Raw genomic sequence first — 19,695 nt, forward strand, 5'->3', positions numbered from 1 at the left:
GGATCTGGCTCTCACGCTTCCTCCCCACCGCCCGTATGAATGTGCCATTGATTTGGTTCCAGGCAGTGAGTTTCCGTCCAGTGGACCGTTTCTCCAAGGCGGCCCACTTCGTGGCCCTCCCGAAGCTCCCAACGGCCCAGGAGACAGCGGACCTCCTGGTCCACCACGTCGTCCGTCTGCATGGCATACCATCAGACATCGTCTCCGATCGCGGTCCCCAGTTCACCTCACACGTCTGGAGGAGTTTCTGCCGGGAACTGGGGGCCACGGTCAGCCTCTCGTCTGGGTACCACCCCCAGACCAACGGGCAGGCAGAGCGGGCGAATCAAGAACTGGAGCAGACACTTCGCTGTGTGACAGCCGCGCACCCGACGGCCTGGAGTACCCACCTGGCCTGGATCGAGTACGCCCACAACAGCCAAGTGTCATCAGCCACCGGCCTCTCCCCGTTTGAGGTGTGCTTGGGGTATCAGCCCCCCTTGTTTCCGGTGGTTGAGGGAGAGGTCGGTGTGCCCTCGGTCCAGGCCCACCTACGGAAGTGCCGTCGGGTGTGGCGTGCCGCCCGCTCTGCCTTGTTGCAGGCCCGGACGAGGGCGAAGAAACATGCAGACCGGCGGCGAGCCCCGGCCCCCAAGTATCGTCCTGGGCAGGAGGTCTGGTTGTCCACCAAGGACATTCCTCTACAGGTCGACTCACCAAAACTCCAGGAACGGTACATCGGACCGTATAAGATCCTCAAAGTCGTCAACCCCGCCGCAATGAGGCTCCAGCTTCCGGCCTCACTGCGGATACATCCAGTTTTTCATGTTTCCCGGATCAAGCCTCTTCACACCTCACCCCTCTGCACCCCGGGTCCGGCGCCGCCTCCTGCCCGGATCATTGATGGGGCGCCGGCTTGGACTGTCCGCCGGCTCCTTGATGTCCGTCGGATGGGCCGGGGTTTTCAGTATCTGGTGGACTGGGAGGGGTACGGACCCGAGGAGCGCTCCTGGGTGAAGAAGGGCTTCATCCTGGACCCGGCCCTCCTGGCCGACTTCTACCGTCGCCATCCGGACAAGCCCGGTCGTGCGCCAGGAGGCGCCCGTTGAGGGGGGGGTCCTGTTGTGTGGGCCGCTGAAGAGGAGGTACTGCTGGCCCACCACCACCAGAGGGCGCCCTGCCTGGAGTGCGGGCTCCAGGCACCAGAGGGCGCTGCCGCATCATGGGAGTAGCCTGGGTGACAGCTGTCACCCATCACCAGACACAGCTGTTCCACTCAGCACAGAGGTATATCAGGAGGACGGCGTCTCCACCTCAGTGCCGAGATATCGCCTAAGACTAAGGTAGTATTCTCTGCATTTATATATATTAACCAGCTAAACCTATTAAACCTTTTCAGGACTGGTGACTACAGATAGCTTCACTGTTTTGGATAAGTACTCACCTTCCTGCTGTTCTTTGACAAGAGGTGGAGGCGGCTTCTCCCCTCTCCGTTACTGGGTGCGGTCATCCACGCCTGTGTGTTGTCGCTCTCTCCTGCCAGCAGTACCGGATCCGACGAGCGGAGGCAGTGGCCACCTGGGGATTCGGGACTTGGCGGTTCCAGTATTTCTAGGGTTCGGTGGCAGAGGAGATCTGGGTGGTTCCGGTTCGACTGAGACGGACGTCTCCTACCTTCGAGCCTGCCCACACGACACCAGCGGATTCGACCCCAAATTGTGTTTGTTATATTAATTGTGCCTGTTTCACAGAAGTAAATCTTGTTATTTACCTTCTCCATTGTCCGTTCATTGCGCCCCCTGTTGTGGGTCCGTGTTCCAACACTTTCACAACATGTTGGAGGAAACTGTAGTGCCCGGAGGAAACCCACACAGACACGGGGAGAACATGGAAACTCTACACAGAAAGGCTGGGGAAAAATTCCAGACATGACAATGTGTTTCTGTTCTATTGTTTTTGAACAAAAAGTTTTATTGTGATAATGCGGTATTTTCTATTTACCTATAAACTTTGCCCAAATCCTGGCCTGCGTTTTAACTAATTAATAATCCAAAGGACAAAATCACAAAAACACTTCAAGATCATGACAGTTCTTTCAGATTTAGCAATTTGATGATGCATCCACCTTAATTATTAAAAAATATCAGTATTAGCAATATTCACCCTGTGTTTACCTGGTATTGGATCGATACCACATCTTGTAGTATCGCACATCACTACTAGGAAGTAACTAGACAGATAAATGAATGACTCCATCCTATTCTGTTTGTTAACAGGATAACTTAAAGAAAATACATGTTATGCTCTTGTAACACATCATCTTAAAGGGGCAGAAAATGAAGACAAATGGATTAAAACCTGTTGAAATGTGGGGACGGATCAGTTGTCTACCCGAATGCTTGCCATCCAGGATCCATGGCAGTTCTATGGTGTGCTGAATGTAGTGATGCACAGCACCAGCAAATGCTCCCAGACCTGAACTGACTTGATCTTTGAGGTGCCAAAGGGATGGTTAGTGGATGCTGGACAGATGATGGAAAATTAGGAGCAGGTGTATCAGTGACACTGAGGCTGATTTGGCACAGAAATATATCACTCAGAGAAATAAATTGCCGTTTCCTAATTGCTTCACCACAGTCACGTTCAAAAACTCAAATAACAGTCACACATCCACAAAACCCTGCAGAAAGAGTTTTGCATGGTGTAGCCAAAGCACATTCTAATAACTACACTGAGTTCATTTAGAACTCTACTGCAGGTTCCCCACTGATGTATTTCCTTTTTCAGTAAATTTCATAGAAAATGATTCTTCTTCCTCATATGACTTGAATGTCAAAGGTGGGCAGAGTGCTCAGAAGATTAACTCCTAAGAGCATTTTAATGTTAAAAAAAAAGTGAACTTGTCCTTTAAGGTCACTGAATCAAATCAAATCAAAATCAATTTTATTTATATAGCGCCAAATCACAACAAACAGCTGCCCCAAGGCGCTTTATATTGTAAGGCAAGGCCATACAATAATTACGTAAAAACCCCAACGGTCAAAACGACCCCCTGTGAGCAAGCACTTGGCGACAGTGGGGAGGAAAAACTCCCTTTTAACAGGAAGAAACCTCCAGCAGAACCAGGCTCAGGGAGGGGCAGTCTTCTGCTGGGACTGGTTGGGGCTGAGGGAGAGAACCAGGAAAAAGACATGCTGTGCAGGGGAGCAGAGATCGATCACTAATGATTAAATGCAGAGTGGTGCATACAGAGCAAAAAGAGAAAGAAACACTCAGTGCATCATGGGAACCCCCCAGCAGTCTAAGTCTATAGCAGCATAACTAAGGGATGGTTCAGGGTCACCTGATCCAGCCCTAACTATAAGCTTTAGCAAAAAGGAAAGTTTTAAGCCTAATCTTAAAAGTAGAGAGGGTGTCTGTCTCCCTGATCTGAATTGGGAGCTGGTTCCACAGGAGAGGAGCCTGAAAGCTGAAGGCTCTGCCTCCCATTCTACTCTTACAAACCCTAGGAACTACAAGTAAGCCTGCAGTCTGAGAGCGAAGCGCTCTATTGGGGTGATATGGTACTATGAGGTCCCTAAGATAAGATGGGACCTGATTATTCAAAACCTTATAAATAAGAAGAAGAATTTTAAATTCTATTCTAGAACTAACAGGAAGCCAATGAAGAGAGGCCAATATGGGTGAGATATGCTCTCTCCTTCTAGTCCCCGTCAGTACTCTAGCTGCAGCATTTTGAATTAACTGAAGGCTTTTCAGGGAACTTTTAGGACAACCTGATAATAATGAATTACAATAGTCCAGCCTAGAGGAAATAAATGCATGAATTAGTTTTTCAGCATCACTCTGAGACAAGACCTTTCTAATTTTAGAGATATTGCGCAAATGCAAAAAAGCAGTCCTACATATTTGCTTAATATGCGCATTGAATGACATATCCTGATCAAAAATGACTCCAAGATTTCTCACAGTATTACTAGAGGTCAGGGTAATGCCATCCAGAGTAAGGATCTGGTTAGACACCATGTTTCTAAGATTTGTGGGGCCAAGTACAATAACTTCAGTTTTATCTGAGTTTAAAAGCAGGAAATTAGAGGTCATCCATGTCTTTATGTCTGTAAGACAATCCTGCAGTTTAGCTAATTGGTGTGTGTCCTCTGGCTTCATGGATAGATAAAGATGGGTATCATCTGCGTAACAATGAAAATTTAAGCAATGCTGTCTAATAATACTGCCTAAGGGAAACATGTATAAAGTGAATAAAATTGGTCCTAGCACAGAACCTTGTGGAACTCCATAATTAACCTTAGTCTGTGAAGAAGATTCCCCATTTACATGAACAAATTGTAATCTATTAGATAAATATGATTCAAACCACCGCAGCGCAGTGCCTTTAATACCTATGGCATGCTCTAATCTCTGTAATAACATTTTATGGTCAACAGTATCAAAAGCAGCACTGAGGTCTAACAGAACAAGCACAGAGATGAGTCCACTGTCCGAGGCCATAAGATGATCATTTGTAACCTTCACTAATGCTGTTTCTGTACTATGATGAATTCTAAAACCTGACTGAAACTCTTCAAATAGACCATTCCTCTGCAGATGATCAGTTAGCTGAATCATTGCTGTTTCAGTATCATGTCATGCCAGATGCCATCAGACCAAATGCTTCTGTAAAATCACATCTAAATTAGCACACGCACTCCACTTCTGTCATCTGTTGCATGGCAACAAACCTCAGCTTCCTGAATTAAAAGACAAGAGGTTTTGGTCTTTAAGGTGTCTCTCAGACTGCTCTGTTTGATGACAGCTGTGATGACTCACATGTGATCAAACATTTCCAAGGATTTCATGCACTTCTGTGCATGTTTCATATTTTGCCTCATCATCGGCTCGTGTCCTTGTGTAGAAATGCAGAACATGATCATAAATGCATGTACCTGCATTCAGCTCATCATCTGTTTTTATGTATTTTTAGCACTTTTTATGAAAAATGATTAATAATTGTTTTTGCTGACAAACAGTTGTCATGTTTTATTTCTTCAACCCACTGGCTCACAGAGGCAGCAAGTAAACCACTTCTTGTCACCAATGAATAGACAACAATATCATGAGAACTGTCTACCACACAGAGACAATCTCAAATGAGGTACATGTGCTTCTTCCATTTTGGCTGTTGATGAACGTCGCATTGCCGTGGTTACCGGAACAATAACCCCATGTAATGACAGATTTAATTAATGTAGCCAAAAACACACCCAGCATTAATTAAGACACCACATACAACTACGTGGTAAGCTTTGATGGTCTCACATGGAGCCCTACTGGAAGAAGAAAAGTTGCAGTTTCTTGACTGGCCACTTGAGGTTGGCTTCAAAAGGAAGCAGGTGCCCATTCAGCTCCATGTTAAAATATCCACATTTAGAGCAGAAATAACACTTTGAACAGATGGAATCAGTTAATCAGTGAAAGCACCTGGTGGAGTCAGTGGCTGCAAAGAAAACCTGCACCCTCTTCGCCCTTTCTGGAACAAGTTGCCCACCCCTGATCTAAATTAAAAGATGCTCCAATCAAATAGAAAACTACACCACATTATTTGCCTGATCATAAAGATTCCAAAAAAGGTATAGTTTGGACAATCTGTGACTGAATGTTATGGAGTTATGAGGTAAAAGCAGCAAGAATTGTTACAAAGATCAGTTTCAGTTTGTACAGGGGTCAAAAGTTAAAGTTGCTCCATTAATTCACTTCCTGTTCCGGAGCACAGCGGTGTTCTGCTGTATCTGTTAGCTGTTTGAACTGAGCTGTTTGAGTTCTTTGAATTAACAGTCTTTTTCAAGACTTTTTTACTTTTTTTTTACTTTTTCACCATGCTCCAACGCCTAAAGAAGACCTCTAACGGTCAAAGCATCGCGACGGAGCACTTTTATCAGCTAACCTTCATCAGCGTTGGCAAGCTAACTAGCTTGCTAACGCTTTCGTTTTTATTTTTATTTTATTTTTTAGCACTGTTGTCGTGCTGCTCCACAGCCTGCCTAGTGGATTTTTATTTTATTTTAGCGCTGTTGTCGTGCGTTACCTGTGCTGCTCCACAGCCTGTCCAGTGGATTTTTATTTTATTTTAGCGCTGTTGTCGTGTGTTACCTGTGCTGCTCCACAGCCTGTCTAGTGGTTTTTTGTTTTGTTTTGGCACCGTTGTCGTGCGTTACCTGTGCTGCTCCACAGCCTGTCCAGTGGATTTTGATTTTGATTTTATTTTTTTTAGCACTGTTGTCGTGCGTTGCCTGTGCTGCTCCACAGCCTGTCTAGTGGATTTTTATTTTTATTTTATTTTATTTTTTAGCACTGTTGTCGTGCGTTACCTGTGCTGCTCCACAGCCTGTCCAGTGGATTTTTATTTTTATTTTATTTTATTTTTTAGCACTGTTGTTGTGCGTTACCTGTGCTGCTCCACAGCCTGTCTAGTGGATTTTTATTTTATTTTAGCACTGTTGTCGTGCGTTACCTGTGCTGCTCCACAGCCTGTCTAGTGTCGGATTCCCTGTTTGGGAATCCGCTAGCTTAGCGTAGCTACTAGCTCTTAGCCGTTTTAGCATGGCGGCTTCTCCTGTCTCTCCCGTACTTTTCTGCTCTGGGTGTGAAATGTTTAGTTATTCCTCGGCCTCTTTTAGCAGTAACGGTACTTGTAATAAGTGCAGCTTATTCGTAGCTTTGGAGGCCAGGCTGGGCGAATTGGATGCTCGGCTCCGCACCGTGGAAAATTCTACAGCTAGCCAGGCCCCTGTAGTCGGTGCGGACCAAGGTAGCTTAGCTGCCGTTAGTTCCCCCCTGGCAGACCCCGTGCAGTCGGGAAGGCAGGCTGACTGGGTGACTGTGAGGAGGAAGCGTAGCCCTAAACAGAAGCCCCGTGTACACCGTCAACCCGTTCACATCTCTAACCGTTTTTCCCCACTCGACGATACACTCGCCGAGGATCAAACTCTAGTTATTGGCGACTCTGTTTTGAGAAATGTGAAGTTAGCGACACCAGCAACCATTGTCAATTGTCTTCCGGGGGCCAGAGCAGGCGACATCGAAGGACATTTGAAATTGCTGGCTAAGGCTAAGCGTAAATTTGGTAAGATTGTAATTCACGTCGGCAGTAATGACACTCGGTTACGCCAATCGGAGGTCACTAAAATTAACATTGAATCGGTGTGTAACTTTGCAAAAACAATGTCAGACTCTGTTGTTTTCTCTGGGCCCCTCCCCAATCAGACCGGGAGTGACATGTTTAGCCGCATGTTCTCCTTGAATTGCTGGCTGTCTGAGTGGTGTCCAAAAAATGAGGTGGGCTTCATTGATAATTGGCAAAGCTTCTGGGGAAAACCTGGTCTTGTTAGGAGAGACGGCATCCATCCCACTTTAGAGGGAGCAGCTCTCATTTCTAGAAATCTGGCCAATTTTTTGGGATCCTCCAAACTGTGACTGTCTAGCGTTGGGACCAGGAGGCAGAGCTGTGGTCTTATACACCTCTCTGCAGCTTCTCTCCCCCTGCCATCCCCTTATTACCCCATCCCCGTAGAGACGGTGCCTGCTCCCAGACCACCAATAACTAGCAAAAATCTATTTAAGCATAAAAATTCAAAAAGAAAAAATAATATAGCACCTTCAATTGCACCACAGACTAAAACAGTTAAATGTGGTCTATTAAACATTAGGTCTCTTTCTTCTAAGTCCCTGTTGGTAAATGATATAATAATTGATCAACGTATTGATTTATTCTGCCTAACAGAAACTTGGTTACAGCAGGATGAATATGTTAGTTTAAATGAGTCAACACCCCCGAGTCACACTAACTGTCAGAATGCTCGTAGCACGGGCCGGGGCAGAGGATTAGCAGCAATCTTCCATTCCAGCTTATTAATTAATCAAAAACCTAGACAGAGCTTTAATTCATTTGAAAGCTTGTCTCTTAGTCTTGTCCATCCAAATTGGAAGTCCCAAAAACCAGTTTTATTTGTTATTATCTATCGTCCACCTGGTCGTTACTGTGAGTTTCTCTGTGAATTTTCAGACCTTTTGTCTGACTTAGTGCTTAGCTCAGATAAGATAATTATAGTGGGCGATTTTAACATCCACACAGATGCTGAGAATGACAGCCTCAACACTGCATTTAATCTATTATTAGACTCTATCGGCTTTGCTCAAAAAGTAAATGAGTCCACCCACCACTTTAATCATATTTTAGATCTTGTTCTGACTTATGGTATGGAAATAGAAGACTTAACAGTATTCCCTGAAAACTCCCTTTTGTCTGATCATTTTTTAATAACATTTACATTTACCCTGATGGACTACCCTGCAGTGGGGAATAAGTTTCATTACACTAGAAGTCTTTCAGAAAGCGCTGTAACTAGGTTTAAGGATATGATTCCTTCTTTATGTTCTCTAATGTCATATACCAACACAGAGCAGAGTAGCTACCTAAACTCTGTAAGGGAGTTAGAGTATCTTGTCAATAGTTTTACATCCTCATTGAAGACAACTTTGGATGCTGTAGCTCCTCTGAAAAAGAGAGCTTTAAATCAGAAGTGTCTGACTCCGTGGTATAACTCACAAACTCGTAGCTTAAAGCAGATAACCCGTAAGTTGGAGAGGAAATGGCGTCTCACTAATTTAGAAGATCTTCACTTAGCCTGGAAAAAGAGTTTGTTGCTCTATAAGAAAGCCCTTCGTGAAGCTAGGACATCTTTCTACTCATCACTAATTGAAGAAAATAAGAACAACCCCAGGTTTCTTTTCAGCACTGTAGCCAGGCTGACAAAGAGTCAGAGCTCTATTGAGCTGAGTATTCCATTAACTTTAACTAGTAATGACTTCATGACTTTCTTTGCTAACAAAATTTTGACTATTAGAGAAAAAATTACTCATAACCATCCCAAAGATGTATCGTTATCTTTGGCTGCTTTCAGTGATGCCGGTATTTGGTTAGACTCTTTCTCTCCGATTGTTCTGTCTGAGTTATTTTCATTAGTTACTTCATCCAAACCATCAACATGCTTATTAGACCCCATTCCTGCCAGGCTGCTCAAGGAAGTCCTACCATTATTTAATGCTTCAATCTTAAATATGATCAATCTATCTTTGTTAGTTGGTTATGTACCACAGGCCTTTAAGGTGGCAGTAATTAAACCATTACTTAAAAAGCCATCACTTGACCCAGCTATCTTAGCTAATTATAGGCCAATCTCCAACCTTCCTTTTCTCTCAAAGATTCTTGAGAGGGTAGTTGTAAAACAGCTAACTGATCACCTGCAGAGGAATGGTCTATTTGAAGAGTTTCAGTCAGGTTTTAGAATTCATCATAGTACAGAAACAGCATTAGTGAAGGTTACAAATGATCTTCTTATGGCTTCGGACAGTGGACTTATCTCTGTGCTTGTTCTGTTGGACCTCAGTGCTGCTTTTGATACTGTTGACCATAAAATTTTATTACAGAGATTAGAGCATGTCATAGGTATTAAAGGCATTGCGCTGCGGTGGTTTGAATCATATTTGTCTAATAGATTACAGTTTGTTCATGTAAATGGGGAATCTTCTTCACAGACTAAAGTTAATTATGGAGTTCCACAAGGTTCTGTGCTAGGACCAATTTTATTCACTTTATACATGCTTCCCTTGGGCAGTATTATTAGACGGTATTGCTTAAATTTTCATTGTTACGCAGATGATACCCAGCTTTATCTATCCATGAAGCCAGAGGATACACACCAATTAGCTAAACTGCAGGATTGTCTTACAGACATAAAGACATGGATGACCTCTAATTTCCTGCTTTTAAACTCAGATAAAACTGAAGTTATTGTACTTGGCCCCACAAATCTTAGAAGCATGGTGTCTAACCAGATCGTTACCCTGGATGGCATTTCCCTGATCTCTAGTAATACTGTGAGAAATCTTGGAGTTATTTTTGATCAGGATATGTCATTCAAAGCGCATATTAAACAAATATGTAGGACTGCCTTTTTGCATTTACGCAATATCTCTAAAATCAGAAAGGTCTTGTCTCAGAGTGATGCTGAAAAACTAATTCATGCATTTATTTCCTCTAGGCTGGACTATTGTAATTCATTATTATCAGGTTGTCCTAAAAGTTCCCTAAAAAGCCTTCAGTTGGTTCAGAATGCTGCAGCTAGAGTACTGACGGGGACTAGCAGGAGAGAGCATATCTCACCCGTGTTGGCCTCCCTTCATTGGCTTCCTGTTAATGCTAGAATAGAATTTAAAATTCTTCTTCTTACTTATAAGGTTTTGAATAATCAGGTCCCATCTTATCTTAGGGACCTCGTAGTACCATATTACCCCATTAGAGCGCTTCGCTGTCAGACTGCGGGCTTACTTGTAGTTCCTAGGGTTTGTAAGAGTAGAATGGGAGGCAGAGCCTTCAGCTTTCAGGCTCCTCTCCTGTGGAACCAGCTCCCAATTCAGATCAGGGAGACAGATACCCTCTCTACTTTTAAGATTAGGCTTAAAACTTTCCTTTTCGCTAAGGCTTATAGTTAGGGCTGGATCGGGTGACCCTGGACCATCCCTTGGTTATGTTGCTTTAGACGTAGACTGTGGGGGGGTTCCCATGATGCACTGTTTCTTTCTCTTTTTGCTCCGTATGCATCACTCTGCATTTAATCATTAGTGATCGATCTCTTTTTCCTGGTTCTTTCCCTCAGCCCCAACCAGTCTCAGCAGAAGACTGCCCCTCCCTGAGCCTGGTTCTGCTGGAGGTTTCTTCCTGTTAAAAGGGAGTTTTTCCTTCCCACTGTGGCCAAGTGCTTGCTCATAGGGGGTCGTTTTGACCGTTGGGTTTTTCATAATTATTGTATGGCCTTGCCTTGCAATGTGGAGCGCCTTGGGGCAACTGTTTGTTGTGATTTGGCGCTATATAAGAAAAAAGTTGATTGATTGAGTTGATTAATTTTGCTCCAGCTGTATTTGTGCTGAATTTGATGCTTGTATCACCATTTGAAGGATTGTTTCAGTTATCTGCTGCACTAATAAGCCAACAGAGCATGAACCAGCTGCTGTCTGTTAGCTTAAACATGTGTGTATAAGGCAACCCAAATTAAAGGAGAAATGCTGCTTTTAACCTGGACCTCATTTCTGGCATAAAATACGGTCGTTTACTCACCAATATAAGTTTGGTGTGATTAGAAGTCCAAAGATCAAACGACGTGTTCAGTTCAAATCTGAAGCAAAGATTGGTGCCATGACATGTCAATTATCTGTGTCTAATCAGATTTCAGGAGAGTCCAGTGAAACCCCGGCCTCCGCTCTGGCACCACCCATGCCAGGAAGTGTTTGACATTTGAACATTTCCTGTTTTACTGTGGATTTGAATTTTGGCACTTGAACAACTGCGCTTGCACTATGTCCTAAATACTTTGTGCTACAGATCATCAACATGGGAGAGTCAAACTTTCTAGTTTACTAACATATTACATGTTATAGTACATATTATTTTATCAAACACTGTGTTTTCAAATCGGTTAGGAAGTCTATTTTATCCATATAAAGAATTTTGGAATTGATACCCAGAACAGAGGCTGAGGCGTTTTTTTTGTTTGTTTGTTTGTTTTTTTCATAACTATCTGTTCATTTGTCATAATCACCTGCAGCAATGAACTGGTGTATTTTCATGAGCTTAGAATCAGCACTTCATATGTACAATGGTGCGGGCCCCATATTAATACATTCACGCAAAAAGGACATATTTACTCCATCTTTTGCATTTTGCAGCTTGGCCAGAAGTATGATGATAACAGAAGAGGAATCAGTGGTCGCTGTCTGATACACTCTTATACACACACAAGAAGCAAACATATTAAGGGAAACAGTATTGTGATGCAAGTTCCAACCGGACCACTAGATGACGCTAAATCCTACACACTGTAGCTTTAAGGAAAACTGCTCAAAACTAAAATCGGTATCAAACTTATATCATCTTTCTTCCAAATTGAAGATCTAAGAGAAAAGCAGGGAAATTAAAGACATATTCACCAGCTTCTCTCTCTCTCTTCCAGGCTAAGTACCACTGGCAGAGTCAGAATGTGAAACAAAGTGGCGTGGACGACATGGTCCTGCTGTCCAAGATCACAGAGGACGCCATTGTGGAAAATCTGAAGAAACGATATATGGATGACTATATCTTTGTATCCTAAATAATCTAATACTTATTTTATTGTTATTTCTAAGCTTGTTTTTTCTGTCAGCATCATTTGTTTCTTCTTTTGTGGGCACTGGTGGGCCACACACCCTGGGATTATATGCTTCACTCTGTGGTTTCAGTCAGGCCAATCCAGGATAAGGTGTGACTACATTAAACCAGGTTGAAGTGATTCAGATAAGTGCATGTTCATGGATGTCTTTAAAAGACATCGTGGTTCAGTCACAGACTTCCCGATTTCACAATAAAAAAAGATATGTGCCTCATACTTTACCCCAGCAGAACACGTTATTAATGAAGGCTTATGAGGAGTGGAAGCCTATAATTACAGAAAAACATGAAATACTGCAGCAGCAATTTAACACGACTAACATAGTTGTGGCTTTTTTATGATTAAAACAAAATGAAAGAAATTAGCTGAAAAGAATGTGAGCACACTGCCAGGTAGCCTACATGCTCAATAAAGTATAACCTAAACAAAATAATGTAGGTTGCAATGCAAAATACAGTTGTGCTCAAAAGTTTACATACCCTAGCAGATTTTTTTTTTTTTTTTTTTGCCATTTTTCAGAGAATATGAACGATAATACAAAAACTTTTTTTCGCTCATGGTTAGTGGTTGGGTGAAGCCATTTATTGTCAAAGAACTGTGTTTACTCTTTTGAAATCATAATGACAACAGAAACTACCCAAATGATCCTGATCAAAAGTTTACATCCCCCTGTTCTTAATATTGTGTGTTGCCCCTTTAACATCGACGACAGCTTGGAGTCTTTTGTGGTCGTTTGTGGACGAGGCTCTCTGATGGTAAAGCTACCACTGAATATGTCTTGGACTTTATTTACACCAGTTACAAAGAAATACAAACAGTATGACACTCTGTGGTAAATCTGCGTGGAGTAGACAGTTCTCAAAAACTGAGTGACTGTGCAAGAAGGAGAAGAGTGAGGAAAGCCACCAAGACACCCAGACAACCCAGAAGAAGTTATAGGCTTATGTGGCTGTGATTGGAGAAATTGCGCACAGTGCAAATTCTGCATTTTGCATCACTAGTCTCAGCTTCATAGTGGAGTAGAGCAGAGAATAATTTTCTTTCACCAAAACAGATCAAATGCATCACAAATGTACCTTTTGGCAATTCATAGCGAAACTTTCACATCTTTTTAAGAAAATCCTCCTCTATACCACTTCATCATGAAGCTGTATAACTGAGGATAGAAAATGCAAAGCTTGCACTGTGCATAATTTGTCAAATCACAGCCACATAAGTCTATAACTTCTTCTGGGTTGTCTGGGTGTCTTTCCTCACTCCTCTCCTTCTTGCAAAGTTTTTGTGTTATCATCATTCATATTCTCTGAAAAATGGCCAACAAATCAAAACTTCTGCCAGGGTATGTAAACTTTTAGCACCACTGTATTGTTCATTGTTCCGCGGCCACTCTGCCTTAAACATTGTCAGGAAAAATAACAGGGAAACATAATCCCCAGCACTGTAAAAAAAATTGAATATTGCAAAAACATTCAATATGTAGCGGGATGAAAGTCCCGGGTCCCAATTGAAAAGATGTTCCCGCTAACTTGGCTAATGGGGAGTTCCCTTTTGGCTGACCTGGTAGAGGAACGGTCTTTTGTGTGAGCCGCGTGGGTTCGATCCCCGCCGTCGTCCCGGCCACAAAGGTCCTGCTGCTTCAAATATTTCTTGTCAGGTATTTCACAAAGTGAAAATTTTTCTCGATTCACTACATATCCGACGTCAACGATAAATGTTTCAAGGTTTTTTCCATTTTAATTTTGATCATTATGGCTTAGAGTGGAAAAAAAATAGAAAATGCGGATCTCAAAATATTTGAATATTTCATAACATCAGTCCAAAAAAGGGATTTATAATACAGAAGTGTCAAACTTTTAAAAAGTACATTCATTTATAGACTTAATATTTAGATGGGGCTCCTTTCTGACTGAGTTACTGCATCAGTGTGTTGTGGTATGGAGGGGGTTGGAACTATAGCTTTAATCCTCTCTCTAGGTTTTGTGAAATACCTAAAAGGAAGCCATCACAATTACAGAACAGGAAATTTACTCAGTGTGACTGTCAGCAGGTCTACATTCAAAAATGACATAAAAGTCAATTTCATCTTGTTTTTGTGAAGTGTTTACTTCAGCTAACCGTCTCATTTAAATCACATTCCTATAGGTAAATTTGCAGGCCTTTACAATCATAACACCTTTTCTGCATTTACAGGCTCTGCTGAAATAAACACAACAAACGCCACAAACAAACATGCAAACACATATGTGTGTGTGCAAAAGGAATTCACTCTTCCTCTTTTACATTCTCTGTTTGACTTAAAAAAAAAAAAAACAACTCACCACTTCCACCTTTCTACAGCGCTCAGGCCAGCGTCAAACACACATTTAGAATGTGAGAAACAGTTCAACATCAAATCCACAAATAACTGTCATCGCTGACATGAAGTTAAAGTGCCACATTCAAATTGTACAGACTTTCAGGATGGTGACTTCAGTGATCGATAACGGGATAATAAAACATTTAAATGTCTGATTAATGAGAAATTGTGGGTTGCCAGGTGTTGAGCCCACTTTAAAGGAGGTCCTACATGATAGTTTTTCTGTCACTCAGCATTGTGCTAGCTCTGTTTTCAAAGTTAAAAAAAAGGTTCCCTCCTCGGCCACTCCTCCTCAACTCTCCATCCTTCACCCCTCATTTTTCCACATCAAGCACAAGCAACAGCATTTGGAGACTTAACATGTCTCTATGGGGGGGGATATGTGTATGTGCTGAGACGCATTTTGAGCCTTCAGCTGTAAAATTATTACACTTGAAGGCTAATGTAAGTATTTCTAGAAAGAAGCTGCAGTCCATCATCTTTAAAAGGAAAAAAATCCATGTATTTTTGCAATAGATAGATACTTTATTTGCCATTTGCACAAAATGTTTGGTTACATTAGAAATCTTATGCAGAGCTCATGAGTAAACAAATATAAAGGTACAAAAGTATTAAAGGTATAACAGTAACAATAAGAAGGATACCCAGTGCACCTGAAAAAAGACATATATTACAAAGTGTCAGGTTAATGGGGATAGAGAACAGCAGTTATTGCACACTTGTATTCCAACACACTGAATGTTGCACTGATAATAAAGTGTAAATTGCACATGTGGCTCAATCAGATATTACACCAATGACTGTTATTTCAAAAGGAATAAAATAAAGTATTGCACATTAGGTTATAGTTGAGTGTTGCCATCAGTCTGACTGTGGCTGGAAACAAAAACAAAAAAAAGCTTTTATGGAATCGAGTCCTGTGTGTACTGTAATGATGCTGTCTGCTCTACTTTTCCTCAGGCTGTAAGCTGTGTGTTTTGGCCTCAGGAGAAAGTGAGCAGGGTGGTTAGGGTCCCTGATGATGTGCTGTGCCCTCTTTTTGTATTGTTGACTGCAAAACAGAGGCGATTTTAGACTCCCAGTTTTAGGGGTGCTTAGCACATTTTTAAAATGTTTAAAATCTAGTTGTCCAGATATACAATTTCCCATGACTTCAGAGTGAAAACATTGCTTGTAAAAGCTGCATTCATTGTCAGAATGATAAAAAAAAAATGCATATGGATAACGGCCCATACATAAAATTCCTGCATTCTGGTGCAGTTTATATAACAAATAATTTAATCTCCTAATGTGGTGAGGGCAAATAGTAATTGCAACTTAGGAGCAGGTCTGAAATATTCAGAGGCTGAGTAAAGTATATTATCCTTGTTTTTATATTAGTCTTATGAGCCTATAGTTATTGAAGATTTTTTATTTCATCTTAACAGATTATTATGTCATAGTACTTAGTACAGAACACTCACCCTGGTATCACTTTTCAATTACATTTAGACAGTTTTAGGCATTACTTAGATTGTGTTTTAGTTTTGGCTATTCATTTATTTATTCTACAAACTGACTGATGTCTCAGTTTTTCTGGCAGCACACACATCCACGTTGTAAGTCATAAAAATACAGTAGTTGCAGTTGTTCTGATCAGTGAGGTTTAGCGCCGTGTGCACGAGGACCTGGTTTAGCACAGTGACAGCAGCACTCCACTATAAGGCTGGATGGAGAACACAGATGGTATACTGCACATAAATGGGTTCAGGATAAGAAATATATGAATATGAATTATTTATTGAATTAACAGTAAAGCATAGAAAGGACAGACAAGATCTAATGAAGTCCTTAAAAGTAAGAAAAATAAAAATGTGTGACTTAAAAGTCAGATTTCATACCAAAACACCAGTAACACAAGTAAGACACCTCCACAGTCTGATACACATATTCAATTTACCCGTAGCTTCACTTTCCATCCTTTGCTATTCTCAATGTCCATATCTACTATCACATAAGGTCTATTGAGTGCACAAACCTCACCTGAAGCTTTTTTTGCTTTTGAAAAAAATGCTCTGATATCCATCACTGCACTGCAGGCTTGGTTTGCCAACAAATAAAAATACAAAATGAGTTTTATGATTTATGCCTTTTTAGCAGGAATTTCAATTATTCACTTATTATCAAGCTGTGCATTAAACATTGTGGTAAAGTTTACTGTCTTAATTCTGAAATGCTTAGTTAAGGCCCATAACTAAGCATTTAAGGTCAGATCTGTGTACATGGTATTTGATGTAGGAGAGTGATTTGTTAATGGAAGCTACACAGATTGAAGGGCAGCACCATTTAGTAGCTGACAAGAGGATTTAGTTGGAAAAAAAAAAAAAAGACAACACTGAATCTATCTTACGTTTGACCACGCACAGCGCACACTAATTTGTAGAGCAATATACTGTGTTTAGCGATAGGTAACCAGGTGAGTAAAATAAGCACTTTTCAGAAAGCTGCACTTGCTCTTCACATTTGCCCAAGAAGGGGAGATGATCAAATTGCTGTGTTCTTGTAATACATATTTTGGCATAATGCTTGAAATAGGTTGTTTAAAAAAATAGTAGTATTGAAGCATATATATATATACAGGGTTCTAGCTAGGATAACATTTTAGCGTAGTGGTAATGTCGAGGGAGCGAAGCGCCCGGGGGGGGGGCTTGATGGTGCGGAAGGGGAGAAGGTTTTGAAAATTCAAGGTAAAAATTGGCCATTCTAGCAGTACCCAAAGGGGAAAAGCCAGGTACGACAGCCCAAGTCCCTTCATCATGTCCAGAAGGCTGGGGACGTTTGCTGAGTGGGCAATTTCATTCTGGGTTAGTCAGTACATGGCCCTCAGTAAGGCAGTCGGAGTCCGTGCACATTTTTAAGTCAAGACTTAAAACCCATTTTTATTCTCTTTCTTATCAGTAGTTTTTATTTTATTATGTTTTATTCTTTTACTTCTGTTTTTAATTAGGTATTTGATTTTTTTTTTAATCTATATATTTTAATTGTTTTATGTTGAACTGTTCTGTGTGAGGCACCCTGAGACGGCTTTTGTTGTAATTTGGCGCTTTATAAGCTGATTAAGTTGAAATTGAACAACATTTTATTGAGTCTTAAAGTAAATAAATATGAAATTGGTTACTGGATCCTTAAACTCTGGACATAATAAACTCTACATGGTGGATCCTTGATCTCTGGACATAAACAGAAATAAAATCTGTTAGTTTTTGTCAAAAGCTTTTCCTTTCAGACATTATTATTGGCATGAATGTCTTTCCATACCTATGAGCTGAGCTCTAGCTGCAGATGTGCTGCAGGTCAGGTTTATAAAGAATGCAAGACGTCTCATTTTGGGAGTTTTAGTCGACTGTAGTTTATTGTCTGTATTGCAACGTTTGTAAAAGGTGTCATTTTATTTAAAGCGGCAATTCGTTTTGAAGTTATTAATTCCGAGTGGACTCTGTCTCGGTAGAGAGCCACACAGCGTTTAAAGCTGTGACAACGGAACGGAGTATGATTCTCGTTTCTCGACTGCAAGACGAGTCCCAGTTAGTGACTTTAATCCACACAAAAGTGACTCATATTTTAATGGCTTTCAGAGGGGTTAAGAAGCGGACTTACCACTTCTGAAGAGCAGCGAATCAAAGAGCCACGAGCCATTGAACCGAACCATCGTAACGGTCCAAAATTATAGCGTAACGGGCCGTAACGCAAGTTTGCGCTAGCTAGAACCCTGATATATATATATATTTTTAGGGGTGCTTAAAATATATTTAGGGGTGCTAAAAGTAGGCTAACTCCACCCCCGCTGCAAAATGAGTCTATAGATGGAAGTTTAGTCCTGAGAATTTTTTCAGCTGTTTTCAAGACTCTCTGGAGAGCCTTCCTCTCTGCCTGAGTGGTGTTGCCGTACCACACCTAGATAGATGCCCGTGGTGAGGATCCTCTCCACCAGGCCACTAGTGTGAGGGGGCAACAGCTCAGTCTGGCCTTCTTGAGCAGTCTGATGAAGTGCAGCCGTTTCTGAGCTTTTTTCACAGTGGCTGCAGAGTTTGCAGATCAGATGACATGAAAATGTGTGTAAAATGAATTTTGAAAACACATTTTCTTATTCTTATAACATCTAGGACAACACATTTGTATTTCTGAATAGATGTTTGAGACATTATTTTAGTGTGACAAGGCTGTGATTGTTTTTGTTTGTAAATTTAAAGCAGCATGGCCTTTCAAATTTCACAAAACTGACCAAATTTAGTTTCTACCAAAATCCAAGAATTATAACATCAGTTTATTTTTGTAACATGTTTCAAAGTTACAGCTCATTATAATGAAAAGAACATATTTATCTGGGGGGAATTCCATAGCGAATATTGTCTTTTCTTTCTAACACCATTGTGCAGAAGGACTGCAGGAGGAAGTACGTGTGCACATGTGTGAGGTTGTGAGACTAGCTGTGACCTGACCCACTTGTTTGATGCCTTGATTGCTTCAATTTCTACCCATCAGGGGTCAAAATTGTGAATTGTTTCCAGACACCACAAATTTTGATCATATTAGCATATTATGGACTGTAGATGATGGAATCCCTAAATTCCTTGCAATTGAACATTGAGAAACATTATTCTTAAACTGTTGGACTATTTTTTTCATGCAGTTGTTCACAAAGTGGTGATCCTCACCTCATCTTTGCTTGTGAATGGCTGAGCCTTTTGGGGATGCTCCTTTTATACCCAATCATGACACTCACCTGTTTCCAATTAGGTGTTCTTTGAGCATTCATCAATTTTCCCAGTCTTTTGTTGCCCCGTCCCAACTTTTTTGAAATGTGTTGCAGGCATCCATTTCAAAATGAGTAAATATTTGCACAAAAACAAAAAAGTCTATCAGTTTGAACATTAAATATCTTGTCTTTGTGGTGTATTCAATTGAATATAGGTTGAAGAGGATTTGCAAATCATTGTATTCTGTTTTTATTTACATTTTACATGTCCCAGCTTCAGTGGAATTGGGGTTGTACTGTATAACATTAAAAACATAAATACAAGACATAAGTCATACAGGACATTAAAACAAAGACAAGACAGACAA

General features: G+C 41.3%; 1 protein-coding gene across 1 annotated transcript in view; it reads left to right on the forward strand.

Moving 5' to 3' along the window:
• Positions 1-19,695, forward strand: part of myo1f (myosin IF) — an 80,450-nt gene that overhangs the window by 9,730 nt on the left and 51,025 nt on the right. Inside the window, exon 2 of the mRNA XM_034180152.1 lies at positions 12,042-12,170. Within this exon, the coding sequence (XP_034036043.1) occupies positions 12,042-12,170 (129 nt within the window). The remainder of the gene's footprint in view (positions 1-12,041; positions 12,171-19,695) is intronic.

Source organism: Thalassophryne amazonica, chromosome 10 (genome assembly GCF_902500255.1).
Source record: "Thalassophryne amazonica chromosome 10, fThaAma1.1, whole genome shotgun sequence".
In the NCBI taxonomy this organism is placed as follows: domain Eukaryota; kingdom Metazoa; phylum Chordata; class Actinopteri; order Batrachoidiformes; family Batrachoididae; genus Thalassophryne; species Thalassophryne amazonica.